The 14661-nt window shown below is 40.2% G+C and overlaps 1 protein-coding gene across 3 annotated transcripts in view; it reads right to left on the bottom strand.

The window, feature by feature from the left end:
- The window catches only part of unc5a (unc-5 netrin receptor A), a 361826-nt gene that overhangs the window by 59070 nt on the left and 288095 nt on the right, over positions 1 to 14661 (bottom strand). For 2 of the 3 annotated variants that reach the window (XM_088343440.1, XM_088343442.1), the window contains 2 exons: positions 10233 to 10463; positions 6522 to 6824 (listed from right to left, as the gene is read on the bottom strand). In XM_088343440.1, the coding sequence (XP_088199566.1) occupies positions 6522 to 6824; positions 10233 to 10463 (534 nt within the window). The remainder of the gene's footprint in view (positions 1 to 6521; positions 6825 to 10232; positions 10464 to 14661) is intronic. The other variant, XM_088343441.1, reaches the window with a different exon arrangement.

The raw sequence follows: 14661 nt of genomic DNA, 5'->3' as shown, positions 1-14661 counted from the left end.
ATAACAAATACTTCTTAAATCGCAGTAAATGGTATGATCCAAGTTAAACCTTTAGTCAAGTCAAGTCCCATTTATTTGTATAGCCCTTCATCACAAAATGTCTAGAAGGACTGCACTGGTTACAATTACACCATCCCCTGATCTTAAACCAACATGCAGGCAAGGAAAAAGTCAAAACCTCAGCATGAGGAAAATAAGAAACCTTGAGAAGGGGCCTCACAATTGGTAATCCCCCTTCCAGGAGGACCACGGTACAATTGAGTAGTGAACATCAATAAAAAACAACAACAATAATAATAATAATAATAATAGTAATACTACTATGTTGATTTTTTTTCTCCAGAAAGTGCATGACAGCAACGACATCTGAAGCCTGTAAAAAAGTCCAAAAGCTTCTTATCTCTGGAGCACTTTTTTTTTTTAAACTCAAAGGTAAAGCTCAATTAAAGCATTAACTTTTGAGTTAAAGGGATTTTAACTATTGAGTTAAAGCTTTAACTTTGAGTTATGAATTTGGATAGCATTGTAGGCCTACTGTGTGAAATGAGGAAAATCAATTCAACCCATACTCCCTAAATATAATATGATAGTGTCAAAGTTAGAGCTCAAAGGCAGTACCTCAAAGTTAGAGCTTTAAAGCCGCTTTAACTTTTGAGTTAAAACGATTTTAACTAAGTTAAACCGGTTTTTGTTCAACTCTGAGTAATTAATTAGGATATTTATGGACAATGTGGGAGGGAAATCCAGACAACACACGCTTTTGAGCTCGAACTTAAACTTAAAGCTTTAAAGTTTGAGTTAAAGGGAACTTAACTGTGAGTTAAGGCAGTTTTCTTTAACTCAGAGTCAAACAGATGCTTCTTAAATCGAAAAAAAGCGATATCGAAGATATTGAAGAGATTAAGTGTGGTAACTCAGAGTTAATGCTTAACTATTGAGTTAAAGGGATTTTTTAACTGGAGTTAGGAATTTGTATATGGAAGAAGAAGTCCAGCAAACTTCTTAAATCTAAAATGGCGGCAGAATATTAAACCTTTAGTTCAATAACCCGAAAGTTAACATTTTAAACCAGGGTTTTAATTATTGAGTTAATGCAGTTTTAAACTCGGAGTTTGACCCTCAGATTAAGTGACACCTTCTGTAAACGGATCTAGTTCGTGATATTGCAGTTGCGCTAGTATGCTATCAGCGATTCCGCAATGTATTCTTTGGAGTTGTTTCTTTTTAAAAAATTCGTGATCAATGTTTTATATGTTTTATAATCTCCCCCAGACTCATCTTCAATGGAGCGCCGTGCATCGAGCGCAAGTAATTCACCGACCGTCGTGACGATCGAACACGCTAATTGGGATAATTTGCTCTCGGTTATATTCTCGGAATATGCGAGCACGTTTCATTTGCTCCAACGTCTTTGTTCTCCTGTCAAAGTGGATGTTCAAGGCCAGCTAATAAAAGAGAATCAAAATGTGCAGAGTGGTCTTGGGCCTTAAGGGGTTGCAATTAAGGTTAATAAAGAGGCGGAGGAATAGAGAAAGGGAGAAGAATGAGTTTAAACAGTAATTCAACTTCATCGCCGTATTTATCTATTAGTTTTATATAAGGCTCAACTTTTACTTCACTTGTGTGACTGTCAGAATTGTACCAAAGCGCTGTGCATGATGAACATGTCATGGTTGCCATGGCGCCCAATTGGTCCCCACCGTGCGGCGCCAGGTTCTGTCACGGTTGCCACGGCGCTCGATTGGCCCCGCCCACTGACACCAGCTGAAACGCGTTGACAGATTGCTGCCGGACTACTTAAACGCGGTCTTGCGAGTTGCCTGGTGTTAGAGCGCCTGCGAAACTCCTGCTAGACTCTGTGTGTGATATGCCAAGTCCTGTGAATTTGCCTGTGTTTGATCCTTGTTTTATTTTCGGCCCGATCTGTTTGATTTTGACCACTTGTTAGTTCTGATTTCGATCTACTTCCGCTACAATTTGACCTGCAAGCTGGTTGCTTGAGTGTTGATCATTTGTGGTAAGTCAAAGCTGATCTATGTGATTGTGTATTCTTGATTTAATCTCCTAATTTTGCGTGAATGTCCGTCTTACCTGTTGCCTCTCTTTGCTCTCAGACCCCCTTCTTCCAGAAGACCAGTGTCTTTAGCCACACACCCTCAAGTTCACCAACCCCTTTGTCAAATCCCTAAAATCTTCCTATAGACTTTCGGTTTCCACACATACATTTTGGTATCATTATGTCAATACATCTTGTCCTGTGATCTCCTGGTCTGATTCTGCCTCTTGGGTGCCTGGCAATTTGGCTAGTTCTACTGTTCGAATATAATTGGGGCCCATAGTTTGGTAAACTTGTGCGTTACAATTGGCTATTGAACCGAGCCGGCGCGCGTATAGGCGTGGCTCAGTGGTGGTTTTCTTTTTCTTAGCTATTCGGTCTGGGCGGCGCTTTTTTTCACAGTGGAGTGGGAAAGCATTCTTCTGCAAGATGTTACTGGGCTGAGGAGAGATAAAACTGCCAGGCAGGAAAGGTTGTTTGTCTCGCGAGTTAGTTATGCCAGGTCCTTTTCGGACCAGCGATTAGGGATGGGAATTCCGACTCTTTTTCAAGAAGCGGCACTTCCAGTTTGGCTCACGAGCATCCCGAACAACCTCGCCCAAGGAAAATGCCTTTGTACTGAAGTGTTGAATGTAATGTTGCCATACACATGGATATATATATATATATATATATATATATATATATATATATATATATATATATATATATATATATATATACATGCATCCATTATCTGCACCGCTTATCCTCAGTAGGGTCGCGGGGGTGTTGGAGCCCATTACAGCTATCTTCAGCTAGTAGGCAGGGGCCACCCTGAACTGGTTTCCAGCCAGTTGCAGGGCTCGTATAAACATTGATTAAATAAGAACCAAAAAGACATGCAGGTGCACTTTAGAATACTCTGTAGTTGATACATTCGGATTTATTTTACATATCATGGAGCTCAGCTGGAGAGAACTGACAATTATTTGCCATCAAACTATGGAAGCTCCAAGTGACCAAACCACACTGTATTACAAAATTTAAGAGAAAAATAAGACAAAAAGAAAAAGGGAGAAAAAGACAAAAGGAGGAAGGAAGAAAATGCATGTGAAAAGAAAAGAGAACATAAAAAGAAACAAAAAGAAGAAAAAATGAAAAGAAAAAAAGCAAGAAAAGAAAAAAATATCTATGTTTGTGTTTTAAAGGAGTACCCCTAGAAGCAAAATGGCAGACAATCATGTCGGCTCTCTTTAAGTGAGCCCGTTAAATACAATTGTATCCACTTACGAGAATTTAAAAAGTGCACTTTCTTATGATGAGGGGTGAACCTAGTAAACCAATAGTGTTTCTTTTTGTTTTTTTGGGAGGGGGGGCACTAAATAATACACAGTCTGTGAATTATGGATTAATTCTTTACCATCTTATTTCTTTAAGTTTTTTAATTTCTCAATCTTATTTTGCATAGAATTATTTCAAAAATATTCAAGAACAATGGGATGTTTTTATCAGTGCTTTTCAGTGTGGAAAGTTGGCCCAACTTCCTCCAGGAACTAGCTCCAGGGGCCCTCTCTAAAAATTGAGTTTGAGACCCCAGCTTTAAAGTCATATGAAATAATCCTCGTCATTGGTAAATTTTAGCATGTTAAAATAAAAATAATCACTTCATGACAGGATTTCCTTTTGAACTTGATGGAGCCTAATGAAAGGCATGAACTGGCCCCTGTCCATCCCTCGATCCCCCCCCAAAAGAAAGAAAAGTACTTCAATGCTGCCTTCTATTGAGATGGAAATTTCCCAGGAAGAAAAACATAGCCATAATACAGAAAGGGTTGCTGTGGCGACACGTCATCGGCTAATGTGCATTGAAGTCGCCATGGCAACCAGGTGGCCAGGGGAGACTGCAAAGACCACATATGTGTTGCAATCCCGCAATCCCAAGACCGACCACATGCTTGTTTCGGATTTATCTGCAGTCATTAAGATGAACTAGATGACTTTTTCCTGGGACAAGACAGTGGTGGTCAAACTAGGCCGGTAGGCCACATGGGGCCCATCGGGCTTTTTCACTGGATTCCCCAAGCAAACAAATTGAAAATGGGACATTGTCACTCATTGTGATGATAAGATCTCGTCATAAATGTATAGCTCACATTTTTGGGCCAAATTCAGGGTCTTTTAGCTTTTTCCATGGCCAAATTCAGCACTATTTAAGGACTTTCAAACTCAAGTAGCATTAAAAAATAAAGTGTTATCAATTTATTTTGCAGAGCCACACATATATTTGCACATATAATATTTTAATCCTCTGAGTGCATTTATTAAGACATATGGTTATTAGAGCTTGAGTAAGTTTGAAACATATTTGTTTTTGAGACATAAATCGCTCCGTTTAGGTGTTGGGTAAAAATTACAGTAATATGAAGCTTACATTTTCAGTTGCAGGATGTTCTTCCCATTAAAATTTACCATTTGGAAACGCAAACTTTTTGCATGCCTATTAATTGATATGTAATCCTTGCACTAATACACATTTTCCGTTTCATAGTACCTTGTTTAAGTAGAGCAAGCACCTTTCTTTTAATTTTTATTTATTTATTCATTTATTTTAAATGTCTTTTTTGGACCTTTCTTCTTGGGCGCGACCTATAGGAGGTGATGATGCTTTATGGGATAATGCGATACAAACTAATGCGGTATGAAGTTAATCAAGAGGGAAGAATAAATGGAATGGTAAGGCGAAGCCACCAGAGAGCAGTGTCAACGTCATTTATAAAAATCACGGCAACAATCTCAAGTATTTACAAACACTTCACCCAAAATTCATGCACTTTTCAATCCTTGAAAATATATAACACAAAAAAATCAAGCATTTTAACCGTGCAAATTGAAGATTTTGCCAGGATTTGCTTACAATAGAAAGCGGCACCATGTGCACAAAGTGGTCAACCAATAATATCACATAAAAAAAGAACACAATTTCTACCCATACTCACCAACATTTCCGTTTTATGTGTACAACAACCGCTTTTTTCCCGTTAAAAACCCATGAGAGTCACTATTTTTTTTTTAAATTGACCATTTTTTCAAATTTATACACCCCTCCCCTAAAAAACTTTAAAAAATTATCCTGAGCATTAAAATAGTCCAAGATAATAGCTACCACTTTTTAATGTCAAAAGCATCGATGTATGTCAAGTATTTTCATTGTTATATTGAAAACTTTTCACATGGGGAAGAAGAAATGAATGAATATTCTATGATTTATTTTGGAAAAAGAAGTCCATTCAGACTTTGTTTGTACGTGACTTGAAGGCTCTAGAACGGCAGAACCAATTAATATGAAAATGGACACTTTAGACCAGGGGTGTCAAACAGGCGGCCCGCAGGCCGGGTCAGGCCCGCTAAGGGAGAGAATCCGTCCGGCGATACAACGCTCAGAGAAGCGCAAGAGAAAAATGAGCTGCAGGTTGAAATATGTCCACTTGATTCTGCCAAAGCCAGTTGCCTCTCAAAAACGCTGTACATGTATTTCTCTTCTCTCTCTCTCTCTCTCTCTCTCTCTCTCTCTCTCTCTCTCTCTCTCTCTGTCTCTCTCTCTCGGTCTCTCTCTCTGTCTCTCTCTCTCTCTGTTCCTTTTTGTCTCTTTCTCTCACTGTGTCTTTTTACCTTCTTTGGCTCCCTCTTCCTTTTTCCTTTTCTCTCTTTTGTCTTTTTTTCTATCTTTTGCTTTTTCCTTCTCTCTTTCACTCCTTCCCTTTTCTCTCCTCTCTATTTCTCTATATCTCTTTGGAATTATTTATTTCTCTCTTTCTTTCCCCCTCTCTCACTATTTTTCTTTTTATCTCATGTTTCTCACCTTCTATCCCTCCAAATTTCTCTCTGTCTTTCTTTGTCCCACCCTCTCTACTTTTCACTCCCTCTATTTCTCTTATTTATTTCTCTCTTTGTTTCTTTCTCTCTAATCTACTAATCCGGCCATTGAGAGAATGTTTGATTTATCATGTGGCCACGGAGTTAAAATGAGTTTGACCCCCCCGCTTTGGACCCTTTGCTAGAGTCTTTAGCTAGTTTTCGTGTCAGGGCACCCCTAATGAATACCAACAAGATTGACAGACATCTGATTTCGTGTGGCCAGGTTTCGTGGGGTCCTTAAGACCCTCTGGCTGCCAAATTAAGTACTGCAGCTCACGACCACCGACCCCTCCAAGCAGCAAAATCCAATCTTCTTTCAGAACACCTTGATTAATGCAATCGTTTATTATAGACATTTCAACCATGGTCCATAACACGGGGCCATTCTGCTTGTGATACATAATCTAAACAATTATTATTCATTATTACAATAAATTCAATATTATTAATAAATAATATTTCCCCAATAAGAAAAAAGTAAAAATATTTTATAAAAGAAGGGATTTCACCTCTGAAAATGTATTTCTTTTTGGCTTTTACTTAGATGTCACCAGTAAAATCAACTTACCAGTGTTGGGAATGGTCAAACGTCCGCCCAAGAAGTTAAACGTCCCATAGGACGTGTTGGCCACATCTCGGGACATCGTTTTGAAGTAACTCTGGGCCGACAGCCTGCTGACAAAATCGGAGGCGGGATCGGTGTTGAGCTTTCCATTGTGGAGGGTGTGCGAACTCTTGGGTAGGGGGTCCAGCAGCGGCCCGTTGGTCATGGAGAACTTGCCGGTACCGTCGTGTCGGGCCCGTAGGGTGCCTTGGTAGCTGCTGGTGGTAGTTGTAAGATCGGGCTGGATGGTGAGCAAATGGGAATTCTCTGTTTGGAGGAAAAAAAAAACACACGGAGAGAGAGACAAAAAAAACACAATGAGCGTCTTGACAGGAGCTGACAGTTCACGAGGACAGACCTCACACACTCGGATGCTGTCACAACACCGAGGAAAGTGACAGAAAAACAGGAAAGGCACATGGCGCGCTCAAAGACGCTCTCCACAATGCACAAACACCCCGGCCTGTTGACAGCCCTGCCTCGCTCTGCTTGTCTCTTTAGCAGCTCCGCAATTAGTAACACCACATCAGATACAGCTTGGAAGATGATTTTTTATGGGATGGAGTCAATCACAGGGGCAACACGGCGGCACAGTGGTTAGCGCGTGTGGGGCACAGTTCTGAGGTCATGAGATCGAACCTCCTGTGTGGAGTTTGTATGTTCTCCCCGTGCTTACGTGAGTTTTCTCCGGGCACTCCGGTTTCCTCCCACATTCCAAAAATATGAATGTGTAACCCTGATCATATACTTGTTCAACATGTTGTTTTCTATTTAATTTGTATTTTAAATTGCTTTTCAAGATGACATGTATGTTTTTGGTGTTGGATTTTATCAATACATTCCCCCCCCCCAAAATATAACTTTTACTCCAAGTGCAACTTATGTATATTATTTCCTTCTTAATTATGTATTTTTTGGCTGCTGAGTCGCAGCATCATCCGGAGCGATTTATAGTCTGGAAAATAAGTACCGATATTTCGTAAAAGTGCAATGACATACTTGAAACCAGGGTTGGGTAGCGTTACTTTAACTGGATTACTTTCAATTACTTTTGGATTACTCCAATACCAAATATGCTAATAAAAGACAAAAGAGACTCAATATGAATAAAATTACTAAATTTGGTGCAGGCTTGGGGAGTAACGGAATACACGGAACTGTTTGGATTTATTTTCATTTTGTTTCTGTTGCATTTTATCAAAGAGATCAAAGCCAGGAGAGAAAGCTTACTACAAGTTGTGAGTCATAATTTTATTCATGTTTAGTTTCTTTTGTCTTTTATTAGCATATTTGGTATTGGAGTCATCCAAAAGTAATTGAAAGTAATCCATTTAAAGTAACCCTACTCAATCCTGCTTGAAATACACAACGCAAAAGTATCTCAAAGCAATCTCAGTCAATCACAAGTCTGCAATGCCGAAACCTTAAAGAGAACCAATTGTACCACTTTGGTTTAGTGAATGACTGCACAATTGGGGGCAAACATAAAAAAGAGACCTTCAAGAAGTCGAGTGGTCTTTTGAAATGTTCGCGAATTCGCCATAATGACTAATCGTTGCAAGCTTATTTGGAAAGCTAAAAGCCGCAATACAAGCGCGCTAACTGAATTGACTAAAAATGAAGCCTGCAACGTCTTTATCTGCAGACCTTTTTCAAAGGGCAGGTTTTGTGTTATTTCTTTTTTTTTCATTTCAGGTTACAATTTCATGTCAGCCATTCAACAGCACCTCTAGTGACATTGTCAGCACAGCTTTGCACCCCACAAAAAAATCAAATGCTAGTACCAAAGGCTAAGATTTCAAAAAGCTACTTTTTGCACCTTCTGATTATGTACTGTGTAACTTTAAATTAAAAGATTCCTGATATCACTAATAGAAAACAAAGTCCAGTCAACTCATATGATATGAATTCATAGTATATACAGTGTGTTTTGTGGCATTAAAAAGTTGACTGATGACTGAAGACAAAGGCGCTATTTGAAAAATAATCATCAAAAAACAAAAAAAAAAACATTCAAGCGGTGGGGGACATCTTGTTGTCATTTTGTAACAGTCGTATCTAGACTTTCGCAATGTCAGAAAATGATCAAACAATGTCAAGACATGTGAGGTGAATGCTGTGTTTTAAGTCAATCACATAGGTATGTTATCTGACTGATACTGGTGGAATGTGAGGTTGGGGAGGGGGGCGTAAGCTTGCATGTGTGCATCAAAGGTTGCCGTGACATCCACCAAAGGGGGTCCCCCCTCTCAGGAGACCAGAACCGAGAACTGGTACACCTCTTACCTTGCAAGGGCAGCCTGAGTATGGCCAGTGACAAGGCAACAGGGTATATCCTAACAAGAATAACTGGACTAAAGTCCTGGACGGTCCTGACCAAGTCTCAGCTCCACAAGCAGCCTAGAGAACCTTGGCAAGTCAGAAGCCAAGCTTGATCAAGCTAGCGGCCAAACCGGTGGGACAAAGCCAGCGACCTCAGAGAAGCCTAAAGCCACCAGCAGTCAACCTCTGCTTCAACAGCCTGCTTCCTGTGGTCTCAAGCCGACCAGGATTCCTCATCGTTCTACAGCCGAGGACATAAAGACCAGGCCGTCATCTTCATCGACGCAGAACTTCGCAGAACATCTGATTGTTGCTAGGTATTGGTATTGGTGTGACGTTAAAGGGGGAACTCTATCAAAGTACAATAATAATCAAGCCAATGTTGTCTATTCAAATGGTGCCAATATAAGTTCTTAGCTTCTAGTTGTCTTTATTTCATTTTCTTATTAATGATTTGTCTTGTGTTCTATTCAAGCTTCTTCAGTAGATGATTAGTAAAAGAAAAGTCCATAAATCCAAGAGTGTGTGTATGTCTTGATTAAAGGATATTGAACTCTCAACAACGGTAAAATAATTCACCTAAAGTGTGTGTAGCCACCCTTCAGAATAACTAAACAAGGTTTTTCATCCGTCTTCCTAACATAATGATCTAAAAACGAATGTGGTGCTCCAAAAAGGCTAGACAAGTTTTAAAAAAAGTAAACTTGACTCTAATTTAATTGGTCTATAAATTGTTTGTTAGAATAATTTATTTATCATCTATAGTTGCTACCCGTATACTCTGTCGGTCAGGGCATCATCTCGAGGTAAATTTGACCCTTGGGGCTTTTATGAAGGTGCGGTGCTATAGGGATTACGGTACAACATGCATGGGAAAAAAAGAAAAAGTCTTGAACAGTACCCAGAAATGGAGAAGGAGATTTTTGCATGGTTGAAAATGGACAACATCGATACGGAGCGTCTCGGCTGTGTTGGTTCTCAAGCTCTCAAGATTGCACAAGCCAAGAAATATGAAGGGTTCACCACTTCTATTGGTTGGCGTACAGTATCCTTGTACTTCTTTTATCACGTGGCTATTTTCAAGCAATTTTAGGGGGTCGTCTTCTTCAAAGTGAGTATATACAGTAATCAGTAACTAGATAGTTACTTTTCAGTGTCAATAATCTGGGGTGATAACGGAATTACTTTCTAAATGAAGTAACTAGTAACTGTAACTACTGTTTTTCAGTAACGCTCCCAACAATGATTGCAGCACACAAGAACTCCCTTGGCGGATACGACGGCACTGTCACGACAGGTCGGATGGTGGGACGTGACGCACGGAGGACATTAAAGCAAAGAAGGGTATCCTACTGCTGTGGGTGAGGGGCCTGCGCGGCCGCGGGGCCCACACACCTGGCTTGCTGGGCTTGATGCCCATTGGCTGGAAGCCGGTAGTGAGGATGGAGGAGTCGGCCACGTCGGCATCCAGGCCCGCTTTCTTGCGCCGGTACACTAAAACTACGATGATGAGCAGCAGGGTCAAGCACAAGGCCACCGCCACCATTCCCACGTAGAGTGCCACGTCCTCAGCTCCACTCACAGCTGCAAAAAAAAAAAGAAAGAAAAGGCAGAGAATTAAAATTTCGAATGATAAGCCGCTACTTTTTTTTCTAAATTTTAAAGGTGGGGTGCGTCTTTTGAGGTGCCCTAAAAAGACAAAAGTAAAATACTTTACGTAGGTGTTAAAAATCCCTAACTGAGTTAAACCCCTTAACGTTCAGATGAAATGCAGTCAAACATTTACAACTTTTTCGCATTGTCTAAAAATTGGCCAAAGTAAAATACACGATTGCAAAGGTTTAAAGGTTGTAAACTGGTTGTCTCCAAATGGCCACTTCGGAAAACACTTTGACAAACCTTTAGGGTTGTGAAAAATACAAGTTTCGTTTTTAAGATTGTGATCAATTTTGACCTAGGACCAGTTAAGGATTCATGCTATTGTCCCAGTTCTTTTCTAGAAAAGTTGCCAATGCTACACTCGCTTGCAGACATATGATTGCAAAAAAATAATCAAAGAATAAAAACCTTTTATTTCTGCCTGTTCCAACTTAGATTACTTAATGTTAAGAGCACATGCAGTGGTTCCGAGTTACTTTTTAAAACATTTACTTTGGGTATGTGTTGGATTGGGTTTATAGGCGAATTTACAGGGGTTAAAGTGCCTTTATAATTTTTTTTTTTCCCACCGCGCCTATCTGCTTTAATATTATTTTTAGCAACGCTGTTCAGGATGAGCTGGAATGGAGCAGCGAGGGGAATGGAGACTGATTTCATGCCTGTCCCTGCTTTTTTTTTGTTTGTGTAGCATGAAAGTGGTCTAAGTGGGAAAAAGCCCATTTGAAATACAGTCCAAATGCCAACCCAAACCTCCCAAAAGATGTAAAAAGAAGAGTTTAAGAGTCTAAGAAATGCACGTACGTGCATGTGCCACAAAAGGAGCTTGACAGAGGCTGCAATTATAACTTCAGCCAGAAGATGGCATCAGCGTAAAGAACACTTCCAAATTCCAGACAGCACCTTTAAATAGTGCAGCTTACAATAGCTTATATAGTTTAAATAGCTTATATACATGAACATATTTGTTTTTTAATTTTTTTTTTTTCAGACGCGCGTTGGGCCTCCAGCTGGCTTAGAACTGGTGTGGACCAGTGGAATTCTATTCAATAAAACAAAGCATTGCAAGGGCACGCGGCGGGTGATGAATTTATGCCAAGTGCTCTGAATATCAAATTGAAGCAATTCAATGAAGTGTAGGTAAACAGTTGGAGTAACTATGCCTCATCATCTAATTAGGAATGCACATACATTATATATATGATAATGAAGGTTCTCACCGTCCATCTGGAGTAAGATTGCGATTTTGGCAGAAACAGCGGGGAAATGTCTAGTACAGAAAAATAACAGTCTGCAAACGAGTGCCTTAACTGTAGCATAATTTGCTACTTTTTTGTACGAGACATTTCCCCGCTGATTTTGTTTTTTTAATGTAAGAAATTGATTACTTTTATGGCTGTTTAAACCTGTAGCCTAAATCCCGATCTGGCTTGTACAAAAAAAAGTTGAGTTTCTTCCTTATATCTCTGGATGCGGCTCTAAATCAGGTGCAGAATTTACAATATTTACAAACAAAAAATCTCCCTCAGGTGAAGCAGTGAGAAAAAACTGAGGGTTCCTGCGAGGAGTTTTATTACCTGCTGCGTAAAGGTCTCAATTCGCTTAATCGAATAAAATCAGTTACGACATTTGGCGCTTTAACGCTGCTTGACATCCCAGAAGGTTTCACACGGAGTTAGGTGAATGCATTAGCAAATATTACGCCGCCATCTAGATCGAAACGGCCCCACTTTTATTTAAATTTGCCGACAATTTAAAACAGCTTCGCCCTTTCTTCTTCCCCTCATTTCTGCCCTTGGATAAATATTCATGTTTTTTTCTCGCCTTGGTCTTTTTTTCTCGCAGAACACAGGACCGGTAAAAGACAGACATTGGATTTACCACTATCATTTACGTGTCTCATATAGACCCTATTCGTCTTTTTAAAGCATGGCAACGGCATAGAGTGTGGAAACGATATCGCACACAGACAAACGTTTAGACATCTTTGCAGGGGAATGGGATTTGCTATGGCTGTCCGAAGGAAGCTGGGGGATTTTCGTAGCGGGGGAGGAAGATGTTCATGGGGCCTTTGTCCCAGAGATCCATGGGGGCGAAGCACAGCGAGCCAATACGATCAAAAAGGGGACACTTTCACCCGATCCTTTCAAGTTGGCGTGGATTTAAGGTCAACTCGGCCATACATCTTCATTCATCCATATTTTGGATTACAGTAATCCCTTGCTGTATTCCAGTTTTTTCGTCACAGTTCTCATACTTGACAGATTTTATTGGGGTTTGTTTTCTGTATTCTGATTGGCTAAACAAAATAATATTATTATTGCCAACATAGACTTTTTGACCCGCTAAACTCGCTCTGGAGCACATGCCACATCAAGTTAATGGGTTGGGCTCCGTGTGTGTTGGTCTTTAATACCTGGGGGCTGAGTCAGTCGGCCTGGATGATTTAGGCCCTATCTTATCTCAACAAACTGGAATCGATCACAAACATGGGATCCAGGGGCCACAAGGTAGCTCCCTAAGACCACCTGAGTATCCAGTGGGCCGGTTCTGTATATAGCTCACCATCATTTCATGGCTATTTGATATCTAACCAGATAAAGTCAAATTTTACTCTACAGTGGAACCTCGGTTTTCGAACGCCTCTCAGTTCGAACAAATCACAGTCGGACCAAAAATTTCAAAAAATTCTTGCTTCGCTGTTCGGTCAAAAATTCGGAGTTTGGACGCCGGAAATGAGTGAGTGCGTACGCTAGAGTGCGATGCTGAGCGGCGTACAGGTGTGGATCGTGTAGATCGCCCCCACCCCTCGTGACCAACTGTTATCACGTGCGCACTTGCCTCTTTTTGCTTTCGCTTTTAATATCGGTGAACGGAGTGTTTTAGCCCCTAACTATGCCTCCGAAGAAGGTCGGTGCAAGCAGGACAGGTGAAAAAAAAATGTTGTTCGTACAACTATTGCCTTTAAGAAAGACATAATAGCTAAATATGAAAGAGGTGTGCGAGTTTCCGATCTTTCTAGGGAATACAGCATGAGCCTTCTGCTGACCACCACAAAGGTAAGAAATCCTATTCATAATTCTTTTCTTTATCTTTTTTTTTTTACCCGTTCGCGTTAGCGTAATCTTTCGTACGGAAGATTACAATAACGCGAACGTACGATTAGCCTGGGTTAGCTTTATGATTAGGTTGAACATTCAGGTAAACATTCAGGGTGTTGGAACTGAGCCCAAAATTCAGGGCGTTGGAACGGAGCCCCCTTTCCAATGAAGCGCTAGCCAATTGTGGTGCTAAATGACTTGTAAACGACCTGATTTTTTTATTTTTACACCTTCATGTTAGCGTAATCTTTCGTACGGAAGATTACGATAACGCGAACGTACGATTAGCCTGGGTTAGCTTCATGTTTACGTTAAACATGCATGGTAAACATTCAGGGTGTTGGAACGGATTAAAACGATTTACATTATTTTCAATGGGAAAAATCATTTCGGTGATTGAACAAATCGGTTCTCGAACAGGGTTCTGGAACGGATTATGGTCGAGAACAGAGGTTCCACTGTACTTCTAAAAATTATAATAATGTGGTAACATTATAGAAACATAGTAGCAATAGCTAAAAAGTAGATCTTCCAAGAGGTTGTTGACCACTGAGGTAAATCATGATGGATATTACGAAACATCTCAAGAAAACAGCGGGATATTTTCCAATAGCTAGCAGCTTCCTCACAAATTTGACACGTTTTAATTAGCGTGAGTAGATCTCAAACATTACTACACAAGCACGTCCATGTTTGCTTATAGCAAGCTCGCTATTCACAAACAAAGTGAGCAAGCGAGACACGTCCTCATGAGCTGCAGAGACGCCAATCATCTTCATTTCAATCCGAAGAAAGACCCGATATGGCGATGTATGAAAAAGACAAGTTGATTTTGGATGAACAGGGTCTAATTGATTAATTGAACGTATGAATCGTGCTGATTTCAATATGATTCAATGACACGAGTTTGACGCTAATCAGTATAAACCGATGGAAAGAGAAATGTTTCATCAGCGGCCATTCATCATTAATATGAAAATCTAAGTGATGTTGCTGAGATGATCAGGAAAATAACGCACGTTCCT

Source organism: Urocampus carinirostris, chromosome 9 (assembly GCF_059441175.1).
Source record: "Urocampus carinirostris isolate Australia breed hairy pipefish chromosome 9, RoL_Ucar_1.0, whole genome shotgun sequence".
Lineage (NCBI taxonomy): Eukaryota > Metazoa > Chordata > Actinopteri > Syngnathiformes > Syngnathidae > Urocampus > Urocampus carinirostris.
Note: the sequence above shows the minus strand (reverse complement) of the source record. Positions and strands in the feature narration are given on the sequence as shown.